The 21,893-nt window shown below is 45.4% G+C and overlaps 2 protein-coding genes across 11 annotated transcripts in view; one reads left to right on the forward strand and one right to left on the reverse strand.

The window, feature by feature from the left end:
* Positions 1–10,718, reverse strand: part of MREG (melanoregulin) — a 59,648-nt gene extending 48,930 nt beyond the window's left edge. For 2 of the 4 annotated variants that reach the window (XR_014785716.1, XM_084819523.1), the window contains exon 1: positions 4,587–4,909. Coding sequence is in view for 3 of the 4 variants with exons in the window: in XM_084819523.1 (XP_084675649.1) it covers positions 4,587–4,690 (104 nt within the window). In the remaining variant the exon portion in view is untranslated. Of the gene's footprint in view, positions 1–4,586; positions 4,910–7,324; positions 8,019–9,025; positions 9,118–10,273 lie in introns of those variants that run through there. The other 2 variants (XM_084819529.1, XM_084819531.1) reach the window with 2 other exon arrangements.
* UBE2F (ubiquitin conjugating enzyme E2 F (putative)) overlaps positions 4,920–21,893 on the forward strand; it is a 47,919-nt gene continuing 30,945 nt past the window's right edge. For 2 of the 7 annotated variants that reach the window (XM_084819537.1, XM_084819579.1), the window contains exons 1-3: positions 11,094–11,187; positions 18,828–18,958; positions 21,016–21,045. In XM_084819537.1, coding sequence (XP_084675663.1) covers positions 18,844–18,958; positions 21,016–21,045 — 145 coding nt within the window. In that variant the 5' untranslated portion in view covers positions 11,094–11,187; positions 18,828–18,843. Of the gene's footprint in view, positions 5,124–10,189; positions 10,548–11,093; positions 11,188–11,415; positions 11,861–18,827; positions 18,959–21,015; positions 21,046–21,893 lie in introns of those variants that run through there. The other 5 variants (XM_084819552.1, XM_084819562.1, XM_084819545.1 and 2 more) reach the window with 5 other exon arrangements.

A 21,893-nucleotide genomic window follows, 5' to 3' on the forward strand; every position in this document is an offset into this window, starting at 1 on the left:
AGTTACTTCTTTATTCTTGGGAACTAGTTCAGACTACAGGAACTGTAAGAGCATATCATTAAATCTTAAACATGAGAAACTTTTGTATATGAAAAGAATATACATTACCACGTACAACAACCATCCACACATCTTTTTCACTGTATGTAACTGGGACACATGCGAGCATCACAAATGGTTTATTTTTTTTTATACACACAACTGCTTTCCACATGGAAAATCCATACCGTCTGAAGCAACCGATGGATAACAATTCATCATTTGCTATATAGATGTTAATGACAGCTGGTCAGTGTTAGGACTGATCATGCCCACAGCCAGCAGAAGTTCTGTGACTTTTATAGAAGTAAAAATAGACTAGAATAGACACATTAAATTGTGGTGTATGTATAGCAATACTTTAAAATGTAAGTCTGAACAAACAGATATAATACATATGCTCAATTAGTAGATGGACATCGTTAACCAAATGGTTTAATCCACACACGGAGGGAGCAATCCTGTGTGGATTGACGGTCACCTCCAAGCCTGGGGACGACCGCCTATCCAGTGCAGGGTGGGAGGAGTAGATCTCCTCCTCACTCCCCCCGCCCTGCTTTCATGGCTAGACAGCCGATTTTGGCTGTCTAGCTGTGGGACCTCGGAGCACAGGAAGCGGCGGCTGAATGTGTCATACTGGCATTTCCGACCTCCCTGCCCCGGCCTGGCCCCAGGAATGCCCCATTTTTGCTGCTCCGTGCTGCTCTTCCGAGCGCGGGGCCAACCCACGCTGCCTACAAGGCAGGGGATCAGTTCTCCGGGAGCCAACCTTGGAGCACAGGCTCCGAGGCAACCTATTCTATAGCCATCTAGCCACTGACTAGTGGCCATAGGATTGCACCCTAAGAAGGATTTATTCAACTGACTTGGCCTTTAATGCCTATTGTCTAAGGAGTGCCAGCCTCTGGGTTAAAAGAAACTACATGCTGACAGCAGAAATCAGTTACAGAATGGCATGAATTAACAAATATCACATGGGTGTGTAGCATGACATCATCACAGGATGTATTATTAGCACTTGTGGAAGCCACAGGATTTCATAATATGAAAAATAAAAGTCAAGCAGAGCAAAAAAATCTCCTAGTGCCAATTTACTTTCTGTTTTGATCGTTCTTTAGTCCACTGAAGTACCAATAACTCCCACCCACCCCAAAAAGGCAACAAAAAGAAAATCAACCACGAAGATTATTGCCTAGAAGCATCAACAGCCTTTGAGCTTCACAAAGAACATTTACAATCACATACTGTGGGTGGGCTTTAGCTGATGCCTATGGCACAAATAGTACCATGTCCTGCAGAAGCTGAGCTACCATCCGGTAGATAGCAAGTAAGATAGAAGTCCTGCTCTGTCCCCCTTGCTGCAAACTCCTCTGATTACAGAAGAGCATTGGCACACAGTTGCCTTGCAGTTCACAGCTGATATCCGCTACAGGTCTGCTACAGCTGATATCTATTACAAAGTCTGAGGGCAAATGATGCAGCCACTGCACTGAAGCTAAGCAGGTCTGGGTATGGTCAGTGCCTGGATGGGGAACCATGTTGGAAGCCCATGTACACCATCTTAAATTAAATCAGGGGGGAAAGGCAGGCTATCAGTGTACTAAATAAAAATAAGCACAGACCAATGTTTGGATTCAGGTTACTCTGAAGGGCAATTACGTCCCCTTGCACTAGTGCTACAACCCATATGCCCAGTCCTAGGAACCAGTGCCACAGCACAACAGCTCATACATTCAGTTCAGACATCACACTCAGCCACCATTAAGGAAACTTAACCATGGTTTGGTATGATGTCTGAATTATCAAACCATCATTTCAACTATCACACCATCTCCAACTTACAAAGCTGGAGTCCTGCAAGAATAAAAAAATGAAAGCAGACAAGCAGCTCTGAACTATGGTTTGTCTCCTACATTTGAAAGCTCAGACTGTGGTTCGGGTTATGAAGTACAGCAAGCACCAGCGCCAGGTTTTTGAGGGCCCTTGGTCAAGACATTCTCAAGTGAGTCTGCCCTGAGTGAGTCTGCCTTCTCACCAGCACTGTCACTAGCTGCTGTTGCTTCTCCACCTTTTCATTGTTGCTACCGCTTGTTTGCTTGACAGACAGAGAGCCAATGAGCGAGTAGGCAGTAGCATCTACCGCTGCTTCTTCTCACTTGGCCAGAACAAGAGGTGGGTGAACAAGCAGCTTGCAATGGTGACGAGAAGGAGCAACTCCAGGGGGCTCTTGTCAGTGAGCCCATGCTGGGGTGTGGGCCCCTGGCTGGCGCCCAACCATGCCTACCCTTGACGCCAGGGCTGCTAAGTCATGGTTTGCGTCTCAGAATGTTAGACTAAGCTGCTTAACGCACAGAACAGCACCATACATGCTGCAATCCTACGCATACTTGCTTAGATGGAGTCTTACTGAAATAAAGGATCACACTGTGAGCATAATAGGCCCTCACTAGGGTGAACCAAGTTGTAGTTTGCAGCTCTAAGCTTTCTGAAAGAATCACAGACTGAAGTTATAAATGACAATTCTAACTCTGTTTATTCTTGATCATTTTCACTTTACAAAAACAAGGAAAAGGAATGTGCCCTCTTGATAACATCAGTCCTATTCACACAAACAGATGCATAAAGATACCTTTTGTACTATTCTCACAGAGAGGAGTTTAAGTCCTCAACACCAACTCTGCAATCCTGTTTATGCTAAAATCTCGATATGTCCAGTAAGACTTGCTCCCCAGTCAGTGTGTTTAGGATTGTAGCCCAGGGGAGTTTGTTAAAGTGAGAAAGCCATATCCTAACTCTAGAAACAGAGTATTTAACCTCTAGTACAGCAGCTTAGATAGCATCACTGATGCAATGCATATGGACTTGAGCACGCTCTGGGAGAGAGCGCAGGACAGGAAGGCCTGGCGTGCTATGGTCCATAGGGTCACGAAGAGTCAGACACGACTGAAAGACTGAACAACAACAACAACAACAACAGCAGCTTAGCAAAAAAGATTAAGGTTTGCCACCATTTTGAATGCGAGAAGATAAAGAACGTCTCCCTATCTTAATTCAAGTTTTATATTGTGCCCTTTGTATATACCAAATTTTGTGCTTTTATCATAAAGTGCACAATCCTGACATTGTGGCTCGGCAGCTCACTAGTCTGCATATAGTTATTGACACAAACATTAAAGACAACCAACAGACCTGAAAGGATTCAAAAGGCCATCTAGCCTACTGAAACCTGTTGTAAAGTAAGATTGTCTATCAGCATCCACCAACTGATCAACCTACACGTGTCAATCGACCTTCTGCCCAACAGAAGGGATGGGCAGAAGGTAGATGTCCAAATGTTTGGGACTTCAACTTCCAGAAGCCCCTGCCAGCACAGCCAAAGGTCAGGAATGGTGGGAGCTGAAGTCTATAACATCTGGAGATCTACTTTCTGCCCAGTCCCTGATCTAGACCAATGTGTGCCATAGCAGGTCATTCTAGAAAGCTGGCAGCAGAACAAATAGATAGCTCAAGCAAGCAAGCCAATGTCCATCTGGCCCAATACTTTACACCTGCAATTGTCATCGCCAGACCTAATTCTCCGATGGACAAAGGCCTTTCCTTTTCCTGTTAACTAAGGGTGATCTACACATCATAGCCACCACACAGGGGGCAACCAAAATAGCTCTGCAGGGTAGCCACTATAATACAGTAGTAAGCTGCTTGTGTGCAGCCATTCATCATAGAGTTCAAGCTATTTTCACCATGCCAATGCAAATCTTTCTCTTCAGACATTAGCACAGTCAAACTTGCATGGCAAAACCAGCCTGATCCTCATGGTGAGTACACATACATAAACAGCTGTAACTGCACAAGTTGCCACATAAAGCCATCTAGAACAGTCTCCTCGTGGTGGCTGTTACTTGTAGATTGATCTGTCTTCTGTCAGAGCTGGAACCTCTCCAGATGTAAGGAAGCAGTGCTACTGAACATGTTGTTGGCCATCAGGAAATGCTCAGGAGCCTTTTAAACAGATTGCCTAGGCAAGCCAAGGAATCCTCTGCTCAGCAGAGTAGGAAAGATTTTTCTTTTGAAGTCTTGAGCCACTCAATGGAGCCTCCACATTCAGAGGCACTATACCTCTGAATGCCACAAATGGGACAGGGGGGCTGTTGCCATCACACCATGCGTATGGCCATCCCAGAGACATCTGGCCGGCCGGCCAGTGTGGCGAACAGGATGTTGGACTAGATGGCCCCACCTTGGTCCGATCCAGCAGGGCTGCTCCGGTGTCCTCTCATCCCGAAGTGCCGGGGATTCAGAGGGCTGGCACGGACCTCGAGGGGCCTTGGGACGGCCCTGAGCCCCTCACACCCCTCGGTCATTAGCGGGCGGGAGCACAGCGTCTCGGCCAAGGCGCCAGGCATCCTCGGCGGGCTCGTCTGCCAGCTCCTCTCTGAAGTTTAGACATTCAGCCCCGGGTCAGAGAAAGCAAAAGCCGGGTCTTAGCTTGGAGCACGACAGCTGCAACACACGATCCCTTCCTTTGCTCCGGCAGGCGAGCGTCTCACCTGACGAGGGGCTCCTTCTCCAGAAACGCAGCATCCCCTAGACATGACCCGCGGCGGCGGCGGCGGCAGCAGCACCAGGCGTCCAGCCAGTCGCTCAGCCCCATGGAAGAAGAGTCCCTCCGCGCCCCGCAAGCCGCAGCCGTACCCGTAACCAGGGCGGCCTACAAAACGCCCGGGGCCCCTCCCAGCAGCCTAGCCCCGCACGGCTTCTTCGCTGCCGGCTGCATGGCGACAACCAAACCCCCCTTGCCGGCTTCGACGCGCCTGCCAGCCTTCTCCCCCTCCCCCGGCCGCCCGCAACGGGATAAGTTCACTCCGCGCATGAGCAACTGAGACGCGGTGAGACCTGGTCTGCAGCAGCGGGGCTTTTAGTGCTGAGCGGAGCCCAGCCGAGCCCCTACGGACGCCATCTACTGGACGCAAAACCAGTACAAAGCAATGACCGTAGCCCCGGAAGCACCTGGCTGCTGACCGCTGCTGGAAACAGAATGCTCAACTACAGGGCTCCTTCGTTTCATCCAGCAGAACTCTTCCTCGGTACTTACGTAAACTTTCATTATTTATTGAAAGCGTTTTTACCCCACTCTTCAGCTAAAAATGGCCCTTAAAGCAGCGTACAAAAGTCAGCAAGACAGCCCCTGTCCTCAGACTTACTATCTAACAAGCAAGACACACAAGGAAAACTGGGAGGGAGAAGGAAAAAAGCATGATGGTGGTGCTGGTGGCTGGTTGGTGGGACAGTCAGGACAGATAAAAGGAAAGACTTCTTCACACAGTGCATAGTTAAACTATGGAACTCGCTACCACAGGATGTAGTGATGGCCACCATCTGGATGATTTTAAAAGGGGGCTGGACAAATTCCTGGAGGAAAAGGCTATCAATGGCTACTAGTCTTGATGGCTCTGTGCTACCACCAGTTGCTGGGAAACATGGATGTGAGGGTGCTGTTACGCTCATATCCTGCTTTGGTTCCTGGTCGACAGCTGGTTGGCCACTGTATGAACAGAATGCTGGACTAGATGGACCCCTGGTCTAATCCAGCAGGGCTCTTCTTATGTTCTTATGATGGATCTGATTGTACTCATCTTAAGGATCAGGTTTGCACTGTATCTGTTCTCATCTGGGCTAGAATGTTCTTTGCTGGCCTGTTCCTCTTCTCTTCTCCTGTTTCTCTTCTCCTTTTGCTCATTATGCTTCTTCTCCCCTCAGGGAAAGATGGTTTCTTGGAAGCCCCTGTGGTGGCGGTTGGGTGAATCTTTCAAGGATTAGAGCACAGTGGGCAACCATTTTGGCCCCAGCCCATATGAATGATGAGCCATGGGTTGAAGGCTGCACACATGCACATGAATATACACACACTTGTACTCACCCACGTCTCAGTGTGCAGGGACGGGGAGGTTTAGACCTCACCCTCCCTGCGCACTGAGATCAGGCACTCTCTGCTGGGGTGGAGAAGGGCAAGCCCACTTCACCCCAGCAGGTGGAAATCGTGTTCCGCCAGCCTGCCAACAACAACCTACCTGGGAATGGGATTGCTGGAAGACAAGGTTAAAGCCTGTATCCTCCCCCCCAAAAAAACCCCCAGCCATCCTGATCAACGCCACTGTTTCCGTGCTCCTGTTAATAGCAGGGAAACAACAATCTTAATCAGGATCACTGGAAGGGGAAGAGGTTAAGGCTCCCCCCCACCCCGTGATTCTGGTCAAGATTACTGTTTCCCCACTGCTATTAGCAGCAATCTGTTCCTCACCACCCACCTGATGATCAGCTGAGTGGTAGAGAAAAGCAAACAGAACTCTCTGGGCCACAGAATGGCCTGCAGGCTGCTCTCATGACTAGACTAGAGCCCACTTTGTCAGAAGCATGAAAAGCTATCCCCAGTTGGCAGATACAGACACACACATGCTTTTGTGTGTGTTTTTAAGTAACTATGCACGCACACAAATCTATATACAGGGGAAAATGATACAATTTTTGGAGAAAGAAAAAATACTATACAAAAATGTAACAACGGAAACAGGGTAGGGCAGATGGTAGGAAAGATAAAGAGTCAGTATGTCATTATAATGGGACTTAATATATTCATACCATAAGTATATGTGACCAGAATGACATATATTTCTGGGGAAAACATTTAACCAATAGCTCATTGTTTGCAAATGAGATGGACATCCATAAAAGGATCCAAGTCCTCTCACTTATTGTAGGTATGATTTTTGTGTGTGTGAATGTGTCCATTAACATTATGGGCCATATTTGTCAGTACTATTGTTTTATCGTAAGGGAATCCTCACTCTTCACTGGCTTGCTGCCACTGTGAAAAAGGCAACAAGTGTCTTTATACAGTGTCCTGAAGTTCTTGTCCCAAAATATTTCATAGCACCAGATTAGCTGTAGGCATAACTACAGAGCATAATTTCATTAATTTCATAATAGAGCTGCCTCAGAACCTATTGATGACATCACAATCCTACCACATATAAAAATGTTTCCATACCTCCACAGTCCCTCTGAGGTAGGATCAAAATGTCTGCACATCAAGCTGCTGTTAAAGGTACAGCTAATGTGTGGCTGAAAAGCTGGCACCCCTATTTCCACAAGAGGTAGTGGTCTGTAAAAGTACAGGGTGTTTCAAAATGATGGACCCAATTTTAAAGCAGTATATTTCACAATGGCAACATGGTATAATTACACCAAAACTTACAAACCGTTTAATGAGTTATCAAGTTTTACTAACCATTTTATAAATGCTCTGTGTGCCCTCCACCTGCTGTACGGACAATATCGAGACGATAGTTGCATTCATCCCAAACGCCACTCAAAGTGTCTTCTTCCACTGAAGTCACTGCTGCCGTGATTCTGTTTTTGAGGTCATCCAGATTAGTCGCTAATGGTGGCACAAAAACAGGTTCTTTGATGTATCCCCACAAGAAAAAGTCGCAGAGTATAATGTCTGGAGATCTTGGGGGCCAAGAGTATAGCACCAAGTCTTGGGGTCCCATGCGGCCTATGCAACGTTGAGGCAGTATGTCATTTAGAAAACACTGAATCTGCAGGTGCCAATGTGGCAGTGCTCTGTCTTGCTGAAAAATGAAGTCATCAGAATCTTCATTAAGTTGTGGAAAGAGCCAGTTCTGCAGCATACAGTTTGTCCTGTAACTGTGCTTCCCTCGAAAAAGAAAGGGTCATAAACCCTTTTTTGAGAAACGGCGTGCATGGTCACCCTGTGCTCTTCCCCTTAGATAAACAGCCTGTTTCCTCAGATTGTCGGTACCAATGACGAATGCTCTTTGGCGTTGGTGGATCAATGCCCAAACGCCGTTGAAACGCACGCTGCATCGCAATTGCGGATTCAGTCTTGCTGAACTGCAGAACACAAAACGCCTTGTGTTGAGGGGTCGCCATCTTGTGAATGACTGAGGCTTGGGGCTGTTTGTGCACTGAGAGAGGCAGTAATCATTTGGAACTCTATGCCCCACCCTTTCAAGTGGTAAGAGTTTCATTCATGGGTGGTTCGTGGTTGCAGAGATACAGCGATTTCAAATCGGGTCCATCTTTTTGAAACACCTGTATTTAAAGGACTGCCTGCTTCTGCATGAACCTGCTCATCTGTTAATGTCTTTGTCCCACTGCCTCCAGAGATGCAGTTGATGGAAACATCAGACAAGGCTTTTTTGGTAGTGTTCAGACCATGGAACTCCCTCCCCTGGGAAGCTCATTTCAGTCCTTTCTCATTGATACTTCAGTTTTTAATGAAGACTGTTCTTTTTAGACATGCCTTCAGTAGTAGTAAAGTTTTGCCCCTTATCTATATTTGGTATTGACAAGACTGATTGGTTGCTGTTAGTTTCTGCTCCTGCTTTAGTGCTATTTAAGAATTTACTGCTGCTGTTAATGTTTGTTGGATTTGTATTGACTGAGGTATATCTCATCCCCACCCCACATGGCCTTGAGGGATCTTTGCGGGGCAGAAAGGTACAAACAATTAACTTATGAACAAACAAATACATCTTGGGTAGACTGGGTAGATTCATAGATAATAAGTACCTTATAAGAACAGGTATCAACTCTGACAGCTAAGAATGGGACCTCCATGTTCAGAGGTGCTCTACCTCTGAATACGAGGCTCAGTCCCCGGCATCTCTAGTTCCAGATTCTTAAGTAGCAGGGCTGGGATAGAGCCTCAGCCTGAGAGCTTAAAGAGCCACTGCCAGGGTAGACAACTACTGAGCAAGTTCAGACTCCGTGGCAACTTCATATGTTTATGAATAAATGAAGTGATTGTTGTCATCCCGCACACAATAAATAAATCAGAAGCTGAGAGTCAGCAGCTTTTCTGTTGCTCACCCAGAATTACAGCATACACAAAGCCCTAAGTATACCCATCTTTAGTAAGATTTTGGTGGTAGTCCAGTTTACTTGTTGAGGCCACGCTCACCTGCTTTCACTTAGGTCAATTCTGAAATGTCAAAGGATTGAAGCTGCTGGATTGACCTCTCCCTCTGCCCCCAAACAGAAGATGTGCTTCTTCTTAAAAGAAAGTGAAACAAACAAGAAATTAAGAGATATCTAAAACCATAAAAATAAGATGGAAACTGCATAGATCCCTCTAAACTTACAAGTATCAAACCTAGAACAAGGTGACCTTGGGTCACTCACTTTCTTTCAGCCTAACAAGGGTTGCCAGAGCTGACCGTTACAGCCTGGCCTACTCCTGTACTTTTAAAAGATCTCCGCACTGGTTAACACATGAATGTATATTCTGTACTTGATGTGAAGCAACTACATTAAAAATACAATTTTAAAAATTATGTTCAACTGAAAAGCACCAAGACGAGGCAATATGAGTGTTCTAGCCATGGTGTTTCACTTGTGACATGTTATTTATGCATAAAAGCCACTACTTTATACTGTAGAATATACATGTGTGAAACGGCCTTGAGCAGCTGTCATACCAGCCAATATGAATCTCACTTATCCTCATTTGGTTCTCATAGCAGCCCTGTGAGATCAGTTTGCCTGAGAGTGAATGACTTGCCCAAGGTTACCCAATACGTTCCATCACTCAAGTCACTTTAAACTGAATTCTACTTCCAAGCTTAATGCTTTAGCTTAGAGATGACCAGCCCTTGAATTCCTGGAGGTCACTCCAATTGCCAAACCAGTGTTTCCCAAACTCCTGATCGTAACAATGCACTCTAAATTAAAATGAATACGAATGGACGTTTGGTGCTCTATTGAGCTTGTAGCAAAGGGTCTGACCTTTTTTGTAAGTATAAGATTAAGGCCTTAGATTCTCTACAAGAACAAATATTTGTGCTGAAAAACTTGTATGACTGTCTGACCGGTGTAGTGAACTGGGTATAATAATTCTACTTCAGCTGCAATGGCATAATCAGTGACCCGTCAGAATCAGTCTGAGATCCATCTGGTCCAGCATGTTGTTTCCAACAGTGGCCAGCCAGATGTTCCTCTGTAGCTCTGTAAAGGGAACAGCCATCCCGTTATTAGTTCCAGCACATGCTATTTAAAGCAGGGGTGGGAAATCTTTTTAGTGGCAATGTGCTGGGTCCCAGATGGTGGGGCGGGGGGCAGAATGTACGAGGTCAGCCTTGGCAGCGGGCAAAGCCACCCCACATTCTCTCGCGCGGCTACCTATAACACACATTCATCCATTCTCTCACACCCTATATACTGTGTCTCAACACGCAGGTTCAATTTCGCTTCCGCGGTTATCTCCTTGCCAGGGAAAGCCTCATGTAAAACTTCTGCAGTTGTAGCAGTTTTTGAAGGCACAGGCGCAAGGCCAGAAAGATAAAGCTGGCGACCTCGCTCTTCGCATTTATTTATTTCCAGAGAAGGACCGGGGAAGAAGATCTCCCGCCATTTTCCGGCACCCGTCCAATCTTGGGCATGCTCGTGAAGGTAATTTGTTGCAAGAGTTTGGAAGGGGGCTAAACGTAAGTATCAGAAAGACTGAGGCAAAGTGGACTAGAGCGCATCTGGTGTCTCTCGACGCCTCCAAACAGCGGCCGCGGCGCTTGCACGGAGGGTAGGTTAGGGCCGCTGCGATGGCGGAGGGCGGGGTCAGCCCTGTCCCGCCGCGCCATTTTCCGGGGGCAAATGCCCCCATCCCCCACTGCCGCTTGCCCTTTTAAGGAGAAAGGGCGCGCCCGCGCCGGCACAGCCTGGCAGCCAGCCTCCTCCCCTTTTAACACGGCGAGGGCACGCGACTAGCTCCGCGAGCGGCGACGGGACCTCCGTTCTCGGGCCGTGCTCTCGCGAGAGCCTGGAAGACCGCTCTCGCCGCCCTCTGTCAACGGGGGCCTCCTTACAATGCGCATGCGCAAACTCGTTTTTCTGCTCGGCCCTCGCCGCGGTTCTTTAAAGTTTGCGTTGTGGGGGGGGGGGGGCTCTTTTCTGTTCGCGTTCAAACGATCGATCGGGAAGCTCCGCCCACTCCGTTCACTTCCGGTTCGGCTGGGGAGGGGGCGGCGCTGGCGCTGGAGAAGGGGAGGGCGCAGGAACCCGCCGGGGATGGTTCTGGCGGTGGCTCCAGCTTCTGGCGTGGGACCCGCGACTTGACAGCGTCTCCTCCAGGTGAGCGGCGCTGCGCGCGACGGCATCCTCCGAGCAGCTCGCGCGCGCGGAGAGGGAAGCCCCGTTAGGCGGCCGGCGCGCGCCCCCGGCCCCTCGCGCGGCTGCCCCCTCGAGCAGGTGATGCCCCGCCCTCCCCGTCAGTGGCCAGACACGGGAGGCCGAGGCAGCACGGGCACCTTGCGGGATTCCCCGCCGCGGGAGGTGGTGATGCTCCCCCGCTTAGACGGCGCAGCCAGCGGGCGGGAGCACCCGCGGAGGCGGAGAGGCGCTCGGGGGCTCTGGCGGCCTCTGGATGCGAGGCGCTGGGGCGCCGCCCGCGGGGAGGGTGGCGCCGTCGTGCTGGTCACGGCGTGCCGGTGGCCTTCCCGAAGTTCTGGCCGGCCGTTCCTGGGAGCAGGGAGCTCCAACCTGGTGTGCTCCAGATGTGTTGGACCGCAGCTCCCACCATTCCCAGCCGCCACGGCCGGGGATGGAAAGAAGTCTCTTGGAAGCGGAAGAGCCCTGCGAGATCAGACCCAGCGACGTAAAGAAGACAGCCGTCTTCTGTACACGTACCGAACTTCTCAGGTGGGGGAAGGCCTGTTAAGATGGACCCTTGGCCGGGTCTGATCTGGTAGGGCTCTTACGTTTTCAACAGACTTCTTATCTTCCCCTTGGAAGAGCCCTGCCAAAGGTCAGTCTCGTCCAGCATCCTGTTCCCTTAGTTTTACTTACTTACTTACTTACTTACAGCATTTATATACTGCTCCACATCTGAACAGATTCCAAGTGGCGAACAATAAAAGATAAAGTGGCAAAAAGATAAAAGGAGGCTTATCAATGGCTATTAGGCAGGATAGCTATTTTCTGTAACTTCATGGAATGGCTATTTAAGTTGCCACCGCATCCTGCAACAGCAAATTCTATCAATTAACAATGCATTGTGTGGAGTATTGATGTTTTAATGTCCTGAATCTACTTCCCAATGCATGACCTCAAGTGTTAGTAATATATGACAGAAAGTACTTGCTTTCCACAACATCCATGATTTTATTAACCTCTGTTGCATACTAGGTTGACTTAAAAACACACCAGTAAAAAGCCTGAAACATTTCAGCCTTTTCCTCATAAGGGAAAGTGCTCCAGCCATATGGTAACTTGGGATGCCCTTCTCTGCGTTCTTCAAACTCTAAAATACCTCTCTCTCAAGGTGTCTTAGGTTTGCCATTTTCCCCATGGGTGGGAACCTTCCCATTTTATATGCTTTCATTTAAATTCCTGCAGATATATAAATGACACATACAGTGAAGCAGGCCAGGGGTAGGCAACCTAATGCACTCCAGGTGTTTTGGACTACACCTCACATAATCCTTAGCCATGCTGGCTGGGGCATATGGGAGTTGTAGTCCAAAACATTGGAGAGTACCCAGTTGCTTATCTCTGAAGTGGGCTGTTGCCTACAAAAGCACGTGCTGTAATAAACCAGTTAGTCTCTGGGTGCCAAAGTACTCTGACTTGTTGCAAAGTTAAAGGGGGCCCTTACCCATTTCATGAATTTTTCTTTTTAAGGGATTGGAATCTCCATAGCATAAAAAGTCCGTGTTGCTCTCCTAAATTCTAGGGAATGCGGGGAGAGGAGAATAAGCAACAGAGTTTATCTTAACAAATGCTCAACAGGTATGATAGATGTGTTTGGCTATCTTGGAGGTAGGATAAAATGTGAGAACATGCCCTACTGAAGAGCTTTAGAAGTAGTGATTGAATTCAGAGGCCCTTGCAGCCATTGTTCATCTTTTTCCATTCCTGCTTGGGCATCTGCATAATTTATTTCTGTTCTGCCAGAAAATAGCAACCAAAATGATCAGGGTGCTGTAGCAACTCCCCTATGAGGAAAGGTTTAGGGCTGTTTAGCTTAGAAAAAAGGAAAATAAAGGGAGACATGACAGAGGTGTAAAAATATGCATGGTGTGGAGAAGGTGGATAGTTTTCCTCCCTCTCTCTTAGTACTGGTATCCAGGGTCTTCCCATGAGGCTGAATGGTGGGAGATTCAGGACAGATAAGGGATTCACGCAGCACATTGTTAAACTATGGAATTTGCTTCCACAAGATGTAGTGATGGCCACCAACACGAATAGCTTTAAAAAGGGATTAGACAAATTCATGGAGGGTAAAGCTAACACTGGCTGCTAGTCATGATGGCTACATATTGCCTCCAGTACGCCGTTGTATGCCAGTTGCTGGGAAGATCAGCAGGAGGGGGATGCTGCTGCATCCATGCCCTGCTTGTGGACTTATTTATTTATTTATTTATTTATTGTATTAAATTTCTTAATCGCCCATCTGGCCAGTCACCCGGCCACTCTGGGCAATGTACAACAGTACAATTTAAAACAGTAAAATTATACATTAAAACATTATTTAAAGATACCCTAACTCACCCCAAATGCCCACCTGAATAACCAAGTTTTCAGTGCGTGGCAGAAGCTCATTAAAGAGGGGCATGGCAGAGTTCCCTAGGGAGGGAGTTCCACAGAGTGGGGGCCAACACAGAGAAGGCCCTCTCCCTCGTCCTCACCAGCCTAGCTGTCCTGGCTGATGGGACAGAGAGAAGACCATCCGAGGCTGATCTTGTTAAGCGGCCTGTCTGGTGTTGCTGGAGGTGCTCCTTGATGTGATCACGCCGGCGGCTGCCTTTAATCAGGCGAGCCGCTGTGTTTTGCACCAGCTGCAGCTTCCAAACCGTCTTCAAGGGTAACCCCACATAGAGCGCATTACAGCAGTCTAGATGAGAGGAGACCAGGGTGTGTATTACCGATGGGAGCAGATGGTCAGGAAGCTAGGGGCGCAGCCGCCGCATCAGATGGAGTTGGTACAATGCTGTCCAGCTCACAGCTGACATCTGAGCCTCCATGGACAGCTGGGGGTCTAAAATGACCCCCAAGCTGTGGACCTGGTCTTTCAAGGGTAGCCGTACCCATTCAACACCAGGTTGACATCCCCCAGCCACCTCTTGTCTCCCACCAAAAGTACCTCGGTCTTATCAGGGTTTAGCCTCAGCTTATTCCTCCCCATCCAGCCACTCACCGTCTCCAGACATTTAGACAGGGATTCCATGGCCAACCCTGGTGAAGATTTGAATGATCTTCCACATATTGTCATCCACATATTGATGACACCGCACCCCAAACCTCCTGATAGCTCCCAGCGGCTTCACACAGGTGTTAAATAGCATAAGGGAGAGGATAGAACCCTGTGGTGCCCCACACATGAGCAGCCATGGGTCCGACACTTCCCCTCCCAGTGCTACCCTCTGGTACTTGCTGGATAGGAAGGACTGGAACCACCGTAATACGATGTCTTCTGTTTGATCGCTGTTCAAACAGAAAAGTAGACTTGATAGACTTTTGATCTGATCCAGTGTGACTCTTGTGTACACCTTTCTTGTCTCCCAAGATTGAGCACAGGTTTTCCTTTTCAGTGTTTGATGGGAAATCATATACTTGTGATCATTTTGAAGAATTGCTTTTATTTCATTTTCTGAAATTTGGGGTGTTGGAGCAAAAGCTATGGTTCTGCTTTAACACATTCACTGTTGTGTTATAATCCCCACAATTGTTGGAGGGGCCTGGAGAAAGGAGAAAGCCTCACACTGGATCCCTGTGTTTGATTAAACTGTGTGTTTATGCCCATTGCTTGTGGCAGCCCTGTTCCTGTTGTAGCAGTGCATACACAGTGCCAGGTAATATTTCATTTTCAATATTAAGTTTGAATTAAGATTCTGCAGCCCTTAACAGTTTGCAAAGTTAATACTTTCATTTTTGGAACAATGGTTCTAACATAAGCTAGAAACTGCTAATATCTTATATGACGTAGTGGTTCACAGTTTCACCCTCTTGCTTTTATAGTCTGTTCTTTTGCAAGTTTACTTGGAAAATGTCCCACTGTCCAATGGGGTTTATTTCCCTGCAAATCTGCAAGTATACATAGACTTTTGAGTAAGTCTCATTGAACTACACAGGACTTTGTGCTAAGTAAATATGCTTAGGATTGCACTGTTAAACTTTCTTATTTCTCCCCTTTAATTTTACTTTACTAATTCAATAGATGCTATATTATATATTAAATTTGTACATTTCTTTGTTGTGAAATGTCCTGTTGTTCAGTCGTTAAGTCGTGTCCGACTCTTCGTGACCCCATGGACCATAGCACGCCAGGCCTTCCTGTCCTCCGCTCTCTCCCGGAGTGTGCTCAAGTTCATATTCATTGCATCGGTGATGCTATCTAGCCACCTCATCCTCTGCCGTCCCCTTCTTCTTTTGCCTTCAATCTTTCCCAGCATCAGGGTCTTTGCCAGTGACTGTTCTCTTCGCATTAGGTGGCCAAAATATTTGAGCTTCAGCTTCAGTATCTGTCCTTCCAATGAGCACTGAGGGTTGATTTCCTTTAGGATGGACTGATTTTACCTCCTTGCAGTCCAGGGGACTCGTAAGAGTCTTCTCCAGCACCACAGTTCGAAAGCATCAATTCTTCGGCGCTCAGCCTTCCTTATAGTCCAGCTCTCACAGCCATACGTTACTACTGGGAAAACCATAGCATTGATTAGACGAACCTTTGTCGGCAAGGTGATGTCTCTGCTTCTTACAGTGCTGTCTAGGTTTGCCATAGCTTTCCTCCCAAGGAGCAAGCGTCTTTTAATTTCATGGCTACAGTCACCGTCTGCGGTGATCCTGGAGCCCAAGAAAATAAAATCTGCCACTGCTTCCATTTCTTCCCCTTCTATATGCCAGGAAGTGATGGGGCCAGATGCCATGATCTTAGTTTTTTTAATGTTGAGTTTCAAACCAGCTTTTGCACTCTCCTCTTTCACCCTCAACCAGAGGCTCTTGAGATCCTCTTCGCTTTCTGCCATTAGGGTGGTATTGTCTGCGTATCTGAGGTTGTTGATAATTCTCCCGGCAATCTTAATTCCGACCTGTGATTCATCCAACCCGGCGTTTCTCATAATGTACTCTGCATATAAGTTAAATAAGCAGGGCGACAATGTGCAACCTTGTCGTACTCCTTTCCTAATTTTAAACCAATCGCTTGTTCCATGTCTGGTTCTTACTGTTGCTTCTTGACCCTCGTACAGGTTTCTCAGGAGACAGGTAAGGTGGTCTGGTACTCCTATCTCTTTAAGAATTTGCCACAGTTTGTTGTGATCCACACAAAGGCTTTAGCGTAGTCAATGAAGCAGAAATAGATGTTTTTCTGGAATTCTCTTGCTTTTTCCATGATCCAGTGAATGTTGGCGATTTGATCTCTAGTTTCTCTGCCTCTTCGAAACCCAGCTTGTACCTCGGTTCGCATACTGCTGAAACCTAGCTTGTAGGATTTTGAGCATAACCTTGCTGGCATGTGAAATGAGTGCAATTGTACGGTAGTTTGAACACTCTTTGGCATTGCCCTTCTTTGGAATTGGAATGTAAACTGACCTTTTCCAGACTTGTGGCCACTGTAGGATTTAGGATTTTAAATAGCTCAGCTAGAATACTGTCATCTCCACTAGCTTTGTTGTTACTAATGCTTCCTAAGGCCCACTTGACTTCACTCTCTAGGATGTCCGGCTCAAGTTCAGTGACCACACTATCATGGCTATCAGGGACATTAAGATCTTTCTTGTAGAGTTCTTCTGTGTATTCTTTCCACCTCTTCTTAATCTCATCTGCTTCTGTTAGGTCCCTGCCTTCTTTGTCCTTTATCATGCCCTACTTTGCACAAAACGTTCCCTTGATATCTCTGATTTTCTTGAAGAGATCTCTAGTCTTTCCCATTCTATTGTTTTCCTCGATTTCTTTGCACTGTTCATTTAAGAAGGCCTTCTTGTCTCTCCTTGCTGTTCTCTGGAACTTTGCATTCAGTTGGATATATCTTCCCCTATCTCCCTTTTTTTTCTTTTCCCCTCTTTCCTCAACTACTTGTAAAGCCTCATCAGACAGCCACTTTGCTTTCTTGCATTTCTTTTTCTTTGGGATGGATTTAGTTGCTGCCTCCTGAACAATGTTACAGACCTCCGTCCATAGTTCCTCAGGCACTCTGTCTATCAGGTCTAATCCCTGAAATCCATTCCTCACCTCCACTGTATATTCATAAGGGATATGATTTAGGTCATACCTGAATGGTTTAGTGGTTTTCCCTACGTTCTTCAATTTAAGCCGGAATTTTGCAAGAAGCAGCTCATGATCTGAGCCACAGTCAGCTCCAGGTCTTGTTTTTACTGACTATATAGAGCTTCTCCGTCTTTGGCTGCAAAGGACATAATCAATCTGATTTCGATATTGACCATCTGGTGATGTCCATGTGTAGAGTCGCCTCTTGTGCTGTTGGAAAAGAGTGTTTGCTATGATCAGCGTGTTCTCTTGGCAAAACTCTATTAGCCTTTGACCTGCTTCATTTTGTACACCAAGGCCATGCTTGCCTGTTATCCCAGTGATTTCTTGACTTCCTACTTTAGCATTCCAATCCCCTATGATGAAGAGGACATCTTTTTTTGGTGTTAGTTCTAGAAGGTGTTGTAGGTCTTCATAGAACTGATCAACCTCAGCTTCTTCGGCATCAGTGGTTGAGGCATAGACTTGAATTACTGTGATGTTGAGTGGTTTGCCTTGGATTCGTACTGAGATCATTCTATCGTTTTTAAGATTGTACCCCAGTACTGCTTTTCCCACCCTTTTGTTGACTATGAGTGCTATTCCATTTCTTCTAAGGGATTCTTGCCCACAGTAGTAGATATGATGGTCACCTGAATTAAATTCGCCCATGTTTTTCCATTTTAGTTTGCTGATTCCCAAGATGTCGATGTTCAATCTTGCCATCTCATGTTTGACCACCTCCAGCTTACCTTGATTCATTGACCTGACATTCCAGGTTCCTAAACAATATTGTTCTTTACAGCATCGGACTTTCTTTTCACCACCAGACACATCCACAGCTGAGTGTCCTTTCGGGTTTGGCCCAGCCGCTTCACTCTTTCTGGTGCTACTTGGAAATACCCTCTGCTCTTCCCCAGTAGTATATTGGACACCTTCCGACCTGAGGGGCTCATCTTCCGGCGTCATCTCTTTTAGCCTTGTGATACGTTCCATGGGGTTTTCTTGGCAAGAATACTGGAGTGGGTTGCCATTTCCTTCTCCAGTGGACCACATTTTGTCAGAACTCTGTGCCATGACCTATCCATCTTGGGTGGCCCTGCATGGCATAGCTTATGGCTTCACTGAGTTACGCAAGCCCCTTCGCCACAACAATCCTGGTTTGATGGCAAGGGCCACAATACTTAAGACTGATTATAGGAAGGGGCCATAGCTTAGTTGTAAACCATACAGAAGGCCCCAAGTTCAGTCTCAGGTAGCCTTGAAGAGCTGCTTCCATTGAAGTAGATAGTATTGGGCTAAATGGACCATTGCTCTGACTCAGCATAATGAAGCTTCATGCATTCATAAGACTGATTTTTTAAAATGAGATAAATTCTGTGTATTTAGACTATTGTGATTCATAAGTTGTGCAGGAAAAGCTAAGCATGAAAAATGTTTCCATGTAGTTGAACCTTTCGTTTGGAAGAAAAGAGATTTAAAAGCCAGGGTAAAACAACCAATTCACTTTTAATTCAGTACCTTTATTTTAGATTGAAGATAGCAGTAATGCTAACACTGGCAAGCAAACTGAAACGGGATGATGGTGTCAAGCCCCGTACATCCAACCCAGCTTCTGATTCTACTCGAAGAGTATCAGTTAGAGATAAATTGCTTGTTAAAGGTAACACCGTTTCATGTATAAAATGTCAGTTTGCTAAATTGTCTGCTAATTCAACCAAGTGCTTTGCAGGTTAACTTATAGATCCTAGGACTTAAACAATCCTTTGTTTAAGAGAAAAGTTAATATGCTTACAAATAAACATGCACCAATGTATGGAAAATGTAAGTTAAGGCACCCACTTTAATGTCCACACCATGTAAATACATTGGTGCAGAGCAATCCTGTGCATGTTTACTCATGAGTAAGTCCCACTGTATTCATACTGCCAGATTAGTATGCACAGTTTCGCATATTGTGCTCACTTACAACTTAGCTTTCATGCGCCCACACTTCCCTTTGGTCTTTCAGCCCCAGTCCTTCTCCAGGTTGGGGAGCAACACTGAAGCTAAGGACACTATGGGGGCATTGGTTGGCTAGCTAGCTACATAGTGACCCCTTGCTGTCCCTGTTTGCTTGTATTCTGTTTGGGAAAATGGCATACATTACTAGTGGCAGGCTGTATATGGGAAAAATAATGATGATAGATGGAAGATGTACGGGGGGACATAAGGCTGGAGGTAGACTGGCATTGGGCAAGTGTCCATATCATTATGTGGGAACACATAAGTCAGCAAAAGAAGAGAAGAGGTGAATGATTTCTGCATTTATAAATAAACGTGCATAGGATTGGACTTTGGAGCCGGATGGCTCTATGTAAAGTGAAAGAATTAAGTTATCTGATGTTCTGATAAAGCTTTGAAGAGTTACTTGGTTTGTTTTGCTTCTGACTAAGCATGCGCAAAATTCCACTCTACAGCTTAAAATAAGCTTTTCAGTAGGCTGGTTGTCGGAATGAAAGGTTTAGAATTTAACAGCGCATATATAATTAAAGGCACTGACCCTAATGTTGGTGTATCCCCAACCTGCAGCAAAAGAGGATTGGAGAAAGGGAAAAATCCTCAGGGAAAAGAGATTTCCCAAGGTTTCTGGGTCTTCACATCTTTAGGAAAGACATGTGATGTGACTACATCACATGCATGTCACATCTATGGCGAACAGCAGAAGTTCATAAAAGTACAAGAAAATAAAACTCATTTTCAGGATGAACTGAATGAAGCCCTGAGAGAAAATAAATCCCAGGAAATCCAGCTGATTTATCTCTTTAAACAGAGGGGAAACCTGAAAGCCACAGCCAGGCATTCTAGGAATTTGAAAAGGTATTTGGCCTTTCTCCTGAATTACACTAGGCTTTGACTATATAGTTCAAAAAATATTATATAGCTAATGTTTAATTCATATCATAGTATATTGCTATAAAACATGAGCGTATGCTCAAGTGGCTCTAGAGCATGCTGCTATTTACACCACTTCTGTCTCACTGCATAGTATAATCAGTTCTATACCTAAAATATTTGCCTAAGTCCTGTTAAAGGACTATTTATTTTCCTGTTTTCTGCAACAAAATGTAGCGCCCTATCCACATGGTACGGAATTGTAGTTGCAGTTTGATGGAAGCAAGGCTTGACCAAAGAATTAGTAGAATTAGAGCCAGCAGAATAGATTTCACCTTTTCAGAGTGAAATCATTTCAAGGCTTCCAGTGGATGGACATACAGTTTGTATGCCATTTTCTAGAGAACACATCTAAAACACATTTTTCTGGATTGATAATGGGCTCAGGAACCACAGGACCTTTTTCTTTCTAAACTTGTATAAACATGCATCCTTAATGAGCTTAGGACCAATTGTTAGTTTTGACAATACTGTTAGGATTTTGTACTTATATAAAGATTTGTTGTCTGACTTTACTACGGTTTTGTTTTGTTTTTGCTTAGTTATGTTTTGAAGAATTCTTATGGATTGCTAGTATTTGTGTAATATATTACCATATTATTAATTGTTGCATGGTTCCATATATTAAGGGCTGGTGTATAATATTCTATACACCATTTTTGCTCTTGATTTTTGTATTATAACCATAATTTTGTCAATTTGGATGTAGACTGCCTTTAGCATTACATATGGAAAGATGGTAAATAAATAAAATGGGCACTGACATTTTTATTTCATTTTTAACAGAAGTTGCAGAACTTGAAGTAAATTTACCTTGTAAGTACAGCATATTTTCTGGGGAGTGTACAAATGCTTCTTTTCCAACTTTATGTAACACATTTTCAGATCACTGAGAGATGCTGCATAGATATATGCATGAACCCAGCTCAAATTCTGTTTATCTGTTGTAAACAGTGTTTTGAGGGAAGATGCCAACTGGATATTGCTATTCTAGTATGCTATGTCTCATGTGAAGGAAAAGAATGTTCCTTTTATATTCAGCTTCAATACATTTCATGCAATTTGAAAGCTTTTATGTCACCTATAAACAAACTTATTTTCATCTTCCTCCTTTCTCACTTCTCATAATACCTTGAAAAAGAGCTTAACGTGTGTTCCTGCTTGTTTGCTTCTGCTGTGCAATTTCTTTATTATTTATTTGAATAATTTTTATGCCGCTCCTCAACCAAAAAGCCTCCCAGAGTGGCTTACATATAATCAATTAAACAAGATGGCCCCTGCCTGCAGGCTTACAATCTAAAAAGACATAGCACACAAGGAAAATGGAATCAGGAGGGAAGAGGGAAAGAACTATTTCTTTCAGCAGGGCTGGTGGAATGGCCTTGTTCTTGCTGTTATCTCTGTTCAGCCTGCTGGAATTGTCATTGTATTTATTGCAGTTCTTGGTTTTAAAAATAGCTGCTGTAAGAAATATCAATCAGAAGAATGGGTAAAAAAAAATCTAAAATAAACGTTTTGAGAGAGGAGATTCTGTTTTTTCAAAGACATGGAAGATGGTATTGGTTTCTTTTTGAAAGAACTGAATCAGAGTCATACCTGAGAAGTTTTAATACTCAAGACATGTTGGGCAACACATTACCTTATGTGCACCTTTTTAGGTCTCC

The sequence above is a fragment of the Heloderma suspectum genome, chromosome 1, assembly GCF_057233095.1.
Source record: "Heloderma suspectum isolate Gila_16-S chromosome 1, 16-S_ref, whole genome shotgun sequence".
NCBI classification, from domain to species: domain Eukaryota; kingdom Metazoa; phylum Chordata; class Lepidosauria; order Squamata; family Helodermatidae; genus Heloderma; species Heloderma suspectum.